At 50.0% G+C, this 11,218-nt stretch overlaps 1 protein-coding gene across 1 annotated transcript; it reads right to left on the bottom strand.

The window, feature by feature from the left end:
* Positions 1 to 840: 840 nt before the first annotated feature.
* LOC142917103 (uncharacterized) lies at positions 841 to 8,575 on the bottom strand. The gene is made up of 4 exons (XM_076061798.1): positions 8,312 to 8,575; positions 5,283 to 5,753; positions 4,158 to 4,362; positions 841 to 3,042 (listed from the first exon to the last, which is right to left on the bottom strand). The coding sequence occupies exons 2-4, from the start codon at positions 5,728 to 5,730 to the stop codon at positions 2,670 to 2,672; spliced, it is 1,026 nt and encodes a 341-aa protein (XP_075917913.1). The 5' UTR covers positions 5,731 to 5,753; positions 8,312 to 8,575; the 3' UTR covers positions 841 to 2,669.
* Between the last annotated feature and the right edge of the window lie 2,643 nt (positions 8,576 to 11,218).

Raw genomic sequence — 11,218 nt, forward strand, 5'->3', positions numbered from 1 at the left:
GATTCGGGCGTGGGGGCAGGGGGCTTCAGGGGCTGCAGCCCAGGGGCCTCGTCCAGCTGAAGCGCCTCCAGAGACGAAGTGAAAAGTGATTTCAGTTGCGCATGCCGAATTTTATTCGTTGTTAGCCTTGTAAAAAAAAAACATTTTATTTTTCTTTAACTTTGTTTTCCTTTTCAACAGTTTTTACCAGGGGGCCTCACGGTACCTGTAGCCCAGGGGGCTTACACAATCTTAATCCGGCTCTGTCTCCAGTGGATTCCTATTAGTATTTGCCCTAACATGCTGTTAAGGCTGGGGGGGGGGGCTACTGGGGGATGTGGGTTCTGTTCTTGTAAGCGCACGGGAAGGGTGCGGGGTGCTCGCGTAGCCTTAGGAATGCGGATTCAGTCGTGCGGGTCAAGAGGTCACGTGGTGAGGCGCAGCCACGTGTCTACCCCAACTGGCGATCTTCCCATCAGCATCGGGGCCCCTGACTTGTCGCGGTGAACTTTCGGGGGCCCACCACAACTCTACGCACACTGCCTCCTCTCTCTCTCTCTCTCTCGCTCTGGTAGAGTTGGCTTCAGGACGACCGTAACTCCTCTCAGGACAATATAATATTACCGTGGAGGCCTTCTGTTGAGTTTGTTCAGGGCGGCACGGCGATAAGGGGGCGATAACCGATGAACGCAGACGGGGCGGTAAGATCACAGCTCACGGGCAGAAAAAGCTCGGTGGCTTTTTTGCCACCGCAGCCACGATTGAAGGGAGGCATTCAGCCGGCAAACGACAGATCGTAGCTGACGACGTATTTGCGGATTTCGGATCCGCTCCGAATTGGCGAGGAATTTTGAACGCGCGGACATTTCGTGCAACTTTTATTCATAGGTTTCAACAGTCGACACGTAACCATCCGTGACAATTACAAAAACACATTGAACATTCCAAAAAAGTCATGCGTGCACACGTCATGTGACGCGCGTGCACACGCAACTATAAAAATACTGTGCTGTCAACAAACATGTGGAGGAACTGTGTTAACCAGTCCCCCAGTACTTAGAGGTACATTACGCTCTGCTCCAGAAATGTTTCTCTAGAAATCTCACCAACGAAATCTTTTTTTGTTATTTTTGTTCACATCAACACTCTTCTGGGAACTTTGACAAACCATATCCTCGTGTATCCTTATTGTTCTTGTATAAAGCTCTCATTGGATTGATTGTAAGGATACTTGGAGCAATAAACATAGCGATGGAATAATACAAAAAGGAGGATTTACCCTTACTGGCAATAAGGCGGCAGGTGTTAAGATGTTCAAACACGAAACGGACCCCTGTTACAAGGCATCCAGTCTGCATTAACCACACATACTTGCGGTAAACTGTTCAAACAAATATCCTTCGGTAATGCATTGCCCTTTAAACTAATTGGCCTACACAACAACATGGACTCTTACGATGGGTGTATCTCACACTCTCTGGGTGCAGTGCCTTCTGCTAATAATTCCTAACTCCAAGCCAGCACGCATTCTAGGGAAACGTTGAGAGCCCTGCTTGTAGGAGAGATTGTGAATACTGCTGAAATATATTTCCATTCTCTCTTCACGTGAAAAACACATGCTTGTACTGGCAGGAACCTCCTGGTTATTACACCACCAGCCCACAGGGGATTATTGTTGTGTCCGTCCGTCGTGCATCCAAAAATGGGAGGGGAGGGGCTGGGTGGGGAGGGTGAGGAGGGGAGGGTGGGGAGGGGCTGGGTGGGGGGTGGGAGGGGTGGGGCTGGGTGGGGAGGGACTGGTCACCCCGTGGTGCCCTTATAAAACTCAACGTTTAACCTACTCACGCCGGCTTGTGCCCGCCCTCACAGTCGGACCTATTTGTGGAATACACCACACTGCCGTTGACCCTGGCCATTGACCGAGCAACCCAACGTTCCTACCAGCTCCCTCCGCAGGAGAATGTGTTTATCGATGAACCTTCTTCAAATCGGAGATTTTTGTAACATTTTAGCTGTCACGGTGGTCGCTGTTCGTAACTACGCCGTACTCTTCTGCACCTTATAACAGGGCAAATTGTCTGAAATGTTCAGCGATTAAAGGTTTCAGTCGTGAGGAAGCGTTTGTTAATAATGTGGGCTTATTAAAGTTAGTCACTGTTATGTTGCCCCCAAAGCAGTTTGTGGCATGCAATAACCTTAATGTGTGTCCTCTGTTACAAGCTATGGAATGTAATTTAATTAATCATACCTCATCATCACCACTCATCGTGTAATTATTTAACCCTCTACAGTCGATTTCATTAATGCGATGAGTGTTCTATATTGGATAATTTAGAGGGCTTCAATCGACGGGCTTGAAAGACTCCGGCTACAGCTTATATAAAACTGTCATCTCTTTCCCAAAAATGTTTCTGCAGTTTGCCCAACGGCCCACAGCAGCATGTCACGCGGAACTACCACCAGGAGCCACGGCTTCCCTACGCGCATGGCGATCAAACCAACATTTTAAATTCTGAAACCCAGAATTATTCGAACAAATCACCTTTTAAGATGGCAATTTTGCGCGGTCAACTCGCCGAACTTAACCCAATATAATCACGGCTGGGCAGCTGAAACATTGATTTAAATGGTTGCTATATCAATGTTTCTGAGCCCTCACGCTCGGTTCGTGACTACTACAACACGACCATTTAAAAGGCCCTTCCCCCCCCCACCCCCGTCTTGTTCGACCACGTCTTTCTCCGCAACGGCGAACCGTGCATCCTCACCGACCCTCCTCCCGGCGGGGCGGTCTCCTCGCGCAAACCCGGAGCAGCAGCAGCAGCTTCACGTGCTTCTCCAGCCTCCTCCCCCCCTGCTTCCCGCGCCCGCGCCCGCGCCGCCGCCCCGCGTCGCCCATGGCGCCGAGCAGCAGCTCCCGGACGTGGGCGGCCTTCCCTGCGCCGCGGTGGGCCAGGCACGACAGAGGCAGGCGGCGGACGCCGCCCGCGAACCGCAGGGTCGCGGCGTCGCACGGGCCCTCTGGCCGGGGCGGCGGACGAGGCGGCGGCGGCGACGGAGGCTCTGCAGCGGAAGGAAGGGAAGGAGATGTAAAGCGCGTTGTTCCGGGATCACCTTTCGCAAGGTGGACTTTTCACCGTACTTATTTCGCACTGCACGTAGCCAGCTCGTTCGCTAATTGGGAGGCGCGGGCGTCGTGCCAGCTTGCAGTCAGGCAACCGAGATCCGTTCCGGGTTGGCGACTCAGAACATTCTAGATTTAAAGCTTTCGTGACTGCAAGGATCCATACTCAGCTTAAAGGTCCGCGGTCTGAGCGTGGCTGTGTTTCACTCCAGCGCTGTCCTCGAGACAGCCCGGTCCCTTCACCTGATGAAGGCCGCTTGTGTTGTGGCCGAAACGTCGTGATTTTTGTTGTTTTATTTTTACCTACGTGACTTTACCGAATAGAACCAAAGAGTATGGACTCAGAAAATGCTTCTGTAGCCAGCGAGACCGCGTCAGCGTACCTCTCGCTGTGCTACCGGTCGGTCACGCGCCATCGCGTGGAATTTAGCGTCTCGTTCAAGTGGCGAACATTCCTATCGTTTTCTATTCCTGCAACGTGGAGAATGCACCGGCGACCTCTTCACAATTACGTTACAATTTCTCAAAGACGTACACGCACACACACATCCAAAATGTACTGCGGTTGTAGTAGTCTTTTTAAACGGATAAATACGTGACCGTGGACCAGATTGCGAACGCGTGTCCAGCCCGGAGCACTCTCCCCAGTGGGCACGTGCGGCATCCGCACCGGCTGCCCTCCGAGGCCAGTAGCGCGGTCCTCCGACGATGCCGTTGATATTGTTGGTTCTTTCGGTAAAGTCACCACGTTGAAGGGAAACAATAAAGTAATAAAATATATATAAAACAATACAATTCTCACGACCGTTGGTTTTTTCACACCTGATGATGACCGCTTGCGTTACGGTCGAAACGTCGTGAGAATTTTATTGTTTAATATATATTTTATTATTTTATTGTTTCCCTTCTACGTGGTGACTTTACCGAAAGAATCAAGAATATGAATCCACTGCCGTCACGAAAGCTTTAAATCAACATTTGACGCCGTCGATCTACGGTTGCCGCTAAAACGACGCGTCCGTGTGGAAAAAAAAGCGAGCGAGAGAGCGGTCACCTGCCGGCCCCGCGTCCCCACGCTCGCGACTCCACGCGGGCGCCCGACCAGCAGAGCGCGTCGTGCGTGGAGGCCCCGGGCAGCAGCTCCATGGAGCCCGGGCCGGAGCAGTTTGTGTGTGGGCGGCACGGGGCGTCCGCCGACGCCTCGGGGGAGAAGAATCCCCGAGGGCATGGGGCGCAGCGCGTGTCTTCGCGCGGGGATCCTGCGGAACGGAGACGCGAGACGGGGGGGGGGGGCGCACGGGCGGGCAGAGACGCGGGACAAAATGTAGAGATGCGTAGAGAGAGAGAGAAAGATGAGAAGAGAATAGGCATAGATTTCGATTTAAAGCTTTCGTGACTGCAAGGATTCATCTTCTTTGGTTCTTTCGGTAAAGTCACCACGTAGAATGAGAATAAAATAATAAAATAACACAATAAAATTCTCACGACGCTTCGGCCACAACACAAGTGGCCTTCTTCATTGTAGCTCTGTCGTCCCGACAGGTTTGTTCCTTTCACCTGAAGGCCACTTGCGTTGTGGCCGAAACGTTGTGAGAATTTTATTGTGTTATTTTATCATTTTATTATCTTTCTACGTGACTTTACCGAAAGAACGAAAGAAGAAGAATAGGCATAAATTGGTGCTGGGAGATAACTGGGAGATAGGAGAGTGGAGATAAGATTCCCCCCGACTTGACGAGCACTGGCCGGCGGGGCACAGTAAATACGTTTACAAATGAATGATCATCAAAGGAGTGAAAGTAGGAACCAATTGATTTCTGAGTGGGGTAGAAATCTCGCGCTGCGCGCGAAGGAGCTCTGTCCCGATGGGCGCTGGAGATTGGAACAATCTCCAGCGCCCAACAGGAATAATGCGCGAACGATTTAACCTCTAGCCAATGAATGAAGAATGCATGAACGGGGAGTTTGGGCGTTCATGCGTTTTTCGCCGCAGGGATCTGTTGACGGGGGAGGCCACGCGGAACGAACCCTTATCGATTCAACTAATTAAATCGGACGCAACGATTGAGCGGCGTCTTTGGTCACGGGCGAATCGATCGCCGGACGAATGGCAACGACACACGTGGTGTAGCCCAGCCCCTCCCCGCCCACCCCGCCCCGCCCCCCACCCCGCGCGTGCCTTTGGTGACGACGCCGTGCCCGGCGGCACAGCCGCTGTGCCGCTCGCAGAACTCCTGCGGCAGCATCAGGAAGGTGCCCGGCTCGCACTCGCACACGCGGTCGTGCGTGGGGCTGCACTCCTTTGCGAGCCGCTGGCCCTCCTTGCACGGCGGGCCGCAGTAGAGACACCGGTCCAGGGAGTTCCAGAACTGCGTGTAGTGGCGCGGCGGGCACGGCGTGCAACGCGCCTCCACGTCGGACGCGTCCTCCAGGAGGAGCTGTTGCTGCTGCTGCTCGCTGGCCTTGGTGGAACACGGCAGCGAGACGTGGTGGCCCGGGGGACACAGCCCGCACGGCGGCTGGGACGGTGAAGGCATCGGCGAGACGTCTGCCGACGCCGCCGCCCCCGTCATCACCACCAGCAGCAGCAGCAACATCGTCGTCGTCATCGTCGTCATCATTGTCATCGCTAGCGTAGCCCCGATGCGATCTGCGAGGGGGGGGGGGGTGCGGGAGGAGCGCGCACGTTTTGTGTTTAAGCACAGGCGGGCGGGAGATGCCGTGCGTCGCGTTACATCGCTGGTGCGTCGTCACCAGCGACCGGTGAGAGACGGCCGTGGGTTGGCGGGAGGGTCTTCATCTCCGCCAAGGATCGAGCGTGGCTGACGACAACGATGACCGCGTGGCTGACGACAACGATGACCGCCGCATCGAGATCAGCAAGGCGGGGGGGGCGGTATCATCGCCGACCATTCGATGGGCACCGATGCGATCACCACAATTGTTGTTCGGCAAAGAGACGGACCGCGCGGGGGCGCAACGAGACGAAGGGAAAACCGCAGAGTTCAAACGCGAGTTCACAGACAACGGGGATAAAACAATGAGACAAATTATACATTACTCATTGTGTTTTTTCGGTAAAGTCACGTGTGTAGGAATACCATAACATTATATTAAAACAAATCAATCACGTTTCGACCGCAACACAAGCGATCCTCATCAGGCGTAAGAAACGAATCACGGAGGCAAATACAACAAGGAGAGACGAGAATTCAACAAACCTAAGGAAAATTACGTGATACACAACCAGTCAGGTCAACAACACAGACACTTACCTGGCGGACCACGAATTTCAGAAGAGTGTTAAATTTCGTGTTCAACCTCTGGATTGAACATACCAGCATAGCCAGAGTGAACAAATACGAGGTACAAGTCAGAAATAGAGAGACACCAAGAGGCAAGGACGGACAGAGAAGTGAGGTCGGATGAAACGGAAGCCTTAAATAAGAAGTGAAGGTGGGGGGAGGGGCCAGAGAGAAAGGACGGGGCAGGAGGAAACGTCGTGATTTATTTGTTTTAATATAACGTTATGGTATTCCTACATACGTGACTTTACCGAAAAAACCAATGAGTAATTTATGCAGTCACAGAAGCTTTAATTCTTTATTAACACACTTCTACGGGGAAGTTACCTTTACGTCGTGATTGATTTATTTTAATATAACGTTATGGTATTCCTACATACGTGACTTTACCGAAAAAAACAGCAACTAATTTATGCAGTCACGAAAGCTTTAATTCTTTATTAAATAATCCATTCTTCTGGAATCTTCTCGACACAATCGGATCGTGGTGGTGGTGGTGGGGGGGGTGGATGAGAGGACGGGGATCTTGGGACATCGAGGTGGGGGGAGGGATACGGGGAATGTTTGGTGGGGAGTGCGAGGTTGTATGCCGAGTGGATCGCCACATCCTGCCGCACAGAGAGACATCAGCAGGGGACTCAAGCCCCAAGCCTGGGGCAGTGTCGCGAGCGACTTTGGCATTTCGCCTTGGCGAAACGCTACAATCACGTATTCCAATCACGGCTCCAACTCTTTATCAATCGCACGATTTGTAATAATAATAGGGTTTTTCCCCTTTTTTTCTGGCAACAAAACTGAAACCTTTTAACAAGGAATCATGTCTACTGCATTAACCACAATACCTGCAGCCAAAATGCAAACAAAAAACATACTATGATAATATATGTGGCATTGTCCCTTAGAAAGAAAGCCGTCCCTTGGTGTGGACCAACCAGTTTCAAGGTCAATGCATTATATATTATCATAGTATGTTTTTTGTTTACATTTTGACTGGAGGTATTGTGTAAAGTCACCACGTAGAATGAGAATAAAATAATAAATTGATAAAATAAAATAACACAATAAAATTCTCACGACGTTTTGGCCACAACACAAGTGGCCTTCATCAGGTGAAGGGACGAGACTGTCTGGAGGACAGCGCTGGAGCGAACAAAGCCAAGCTCAGACCGCGACCTTTAAGCTGTGTGAGAAGAAACAGAGCGCCTTGACAAAGGAATTAGCATAGGATTTAGCATTGAAACGGCTTGTGTTGTGGCCGAAACGTCGTGAGAATTTTATTGTGTTATTTTATTTAATCAATTTATTATTTTTATTCTCATTCTACGTGTTGGTGACTTTACCGAAAGAACCAAAGAAGATGAATCCTTGCAGTCACGAAAGCTTTAAATCGAAATTCCGACTGGTGCTTTTTAAATTTTGATTTAAAGCTTTCGTGACTGCAGTAATTCATATTCTTAGTTTTTTCGGTAAAGTCACGTTGAAGAGAAAATATATATTTTGTTATTTTATTTTGTTGTTTCTCTTCAACGTGACTTTACCGAAAAAACTAAGAATATGGTGCTTTTTAATCGATTTGTGTACACGCCACGAGGCTCTCTCCGCTCGTCGCGTTCACCGCGGCAGGGAGTCAAACTTCGGCCCCCACTGTCTCAGGTCACGCTCGATGTACCCAAAGACAAAGATCCCACGGGTAGCCTCCGGCAAGACCGCCGGGGGCAAAGCGCTGCCGGCGAGCAGGGCCGCGAAGGCCGGGGAAAGGTTGCACGAGGTGGGAGGGCGGACCAAGCGCCAGGGCCGCACCCGACGAGGAGCTCACTCGAGGCCGAGTCGACCACCGGGGGGCACGGCCAGGAACGGCGCGGGCGTCCCCACCGCTCCATCCTCGCCGCGTCCCGTCTCTTACCTCGGGGGGCGTGGAGGCGGTGCGGAGCCCCGGGCGACTGTGAGTGGAGTCGCCCTTCGGATGTGCCGCTCGCCACTCGCTCGCTTCTCGTCGACTTGTGGGAAACTCCCCACCACCACCCGCACCCCACCCACGTGCTCAGCCACCGAACAGCAGAGCCAAGGGGCGTGGGCGGAAGTGACGGGCGTGGGCAGGAAGTGAGGCGTGGGCAGGAAGTGAGGCGTGGGCAGGAAGTGAGGTGTGGGCGGAAGTGAGGCGTGGGCAGGAAGTGAGGTGTGGGCAGGAAGTGAAAGTGACGGGCGTGGGCGGAAGTGACGTAAATGGGCGGAAGTGAGGCGTGGGCAGAAAGTGACGGGCGTGGGCAGGAAGTGAAAGTGAGGGGCGTGGGCGGAAGTGACGTATATGAGCGGAAGTGTGTGTGGGGTGGGGGGGACAGGGGGGGTGATGCTCATTGCTGTGGCTTGTCACGTGTTCCGTAATGTAAGGACCAAGTCAGTCCTTACGCTTTGGTTCTTTCGGAAAAGCCACGTGACTTTACCGAAAGAACATTTTATTTTATACGTAGGTATAAAATAAAATATTTTATTTTATTTTATACCTACTACGTGACTTTACGGAATGAACATTTTATTTTATACGTAGGTATAAAATAAAATATATATTTTTTATTTTCTACCTACTACATATGGATTCCTGCAGTCACGAAATCTTTAAATAAAGATTGAAGTCAGTCCTTGATTGACCCACTGCTGGATGATGGTCATGGTCACTTCACCCCTTCCGCACGCCGTTGTTGTCGGTCGTGATGGTGGTGATGGTGGTGGTGGGGGGGTGATTCACCATATTTGACCACTCTGGCCAGTGGGGGCTGGTGAAGTGTGGGGAGGGAGGGGTGGGTGGGCAGGTCCAGGACCGGTTCGAATATTACCACTGATGCGCGCCGCCGTGAGCGGGGAATCGAACCCGGGCGGTGTGCTAACCACTGCGCCACCGCTCCACTCGGCTCATGCGGCAATAAACATTTAAAATGTCAAACTCGCAACCTGATGACGGTTATAATTACCCACAACAGCAAAACGTTTAACAACACCGTGGCCTTAAGAATGTTTAAACGTTTATATTCTTAGCTCTTTCGGTAAAGTCACGTTGAAGGGAAACAAAATAATAAAATATATGGCAATTTTATTGTATTATTAAATTTTATAAATTTATTATTTTATTCTCGTACTACGTGACTTTACCGAAAGAACCAAAGAAGATATATTATTTTATATATATTTTATTATTTTATTGTTTCCCTTCTATGTGACTTTACCGAAAGAGCTAAGAATATGAATCACTGCAGTCACGAAAGCTTTAAATCAAAATGTTTAAACGTGTATGCAGTCGGCGGCGTTTCGGGCAATGACTCTTTAATTGTGCGTAAAAATAAAAGACGCGAGCGATGGGAGTTGGGGTACGAAGGGAAACGCCAGCGGTGTTGACAATCCCTCTGCTGCTCGTGTTGAGGGAAGTTCGTCTGGCTGCTTTGACATTTACTGATGACGTCCGGCTGCATCAGAGTCTCAAATGGCATACATTGTCCGTGGCAACAACAAAAATCCATTTCAACTTACACGTAATTATATAAATATACGCCCTTGCAGGTTTGCACTCATTTTATTAAGAGACGTGTATACACACACACACGTACGTGTGGGGTGAAACGTTCCCCGGGGGAATACAGGAATGCCTTCAGATGCGTCAGCTGTGATTTCACTCCATTCCGGTGTTCCACATTAAAGAGAGAGACGTCCCTGTAGGAACTTGGTGTGTGGACCAATCTTAGCATGCAAACTCGACAACAAAATAACACAATAAAATTCTCACGACGTTTCGGCCACAACGCAAGCGGCCGTCTTCAGGTGAAAGGTACAGAACTGTCGGGACGACAGACATTGAAGCTCTGTTGTCCCGACAGGTCTGTACCTTTCACCTGAAGACGGCCGCTTGCGTTGTGGCCGAAACGTCGTGATAATTTTTTGTGTTATTTTATTATTTTATTCTCATTCTACGTGACTTTACCGAAAGAACCAAAGAAGATGAATCCTTGCAGTCACGAAAGCTTTAAATCGAAATTTAAACTCGACGTTTTAATTTAGGCAGGGATTCTGGAAAGGCTGCAACAACCGGGGGGGGGGGGGGGGGGGAGAGTAAACCACCTGTTGTATACGGCCCTTTTTCCACAATTAATATCCATAAGAATATTTACGGATGCATACACCTAGATTTCTTTTTCCTTTCTTTCGTGACAAACAATATATATATTTTTTAATGAATCAAACCCGTAAGCCAGAAACACGAAAAACCAGATGTCGGTCATAAACAGGCCATATATATAAAGAAATAATAAAACTCTCAAGGCGAGGATGTAACAGCTATCGGCGAAAATCTCCAGATGAACAAGAGTTTGATGGGCCCCTTAGGAAAGATCCCTCCGAGGTCAGAACACCAAGAGACTAGACACGGAGACGCCAACAGGGTAAATCGTATACATATTCTTTTCCTTATTTGCCAGTAAAACAACAAAAAAAATTAAGAGGCAACAACAAGAATAAGATAAAATTAGCGATCCTAACGCTCACTCCAATTAAGAACAGGCCACCAGACACATCAGTGAATTATTATCCAATGATTAATTCGCTATCAAATGATTTTCACCTTTAATACTTTTACTGAAAGCTTGGAGCAGGAATACCGAGTCACATCAAAGGTTATCGAGAAGGAATGAGACAACGGGCAAACTTGCGAAAGAGTTTAAACAATATCCCAAGCAACCCCGACCACCTTTGTCTCTCTCACAGCGTGGAGAAGCAGGAATTACACCTTATCACAAGGGGCCATCTGGAAAAGCCAGCCGGGTTTGAT

Source organism: Petromyzon marinus, unplaced genomic scaffold (assembly GCF_048934315.1).
Source record: "Petromyzon marinus isolate PM22_M1 ecotype Great Lakes invasive population unplaced genomic scaffold, UKy_Petmar_22M1.pri1.0 PM_G_Scaffold_41, whole genome shotgun sequence".
Taxonomy (NCBI): domain Eukaryota; kingdom Metazoa; phylum Chordata; class Hyperoartia; order Petromyzontiformes; family Petromyzontidae; genus Petromyzon; species Petromyzon marinus.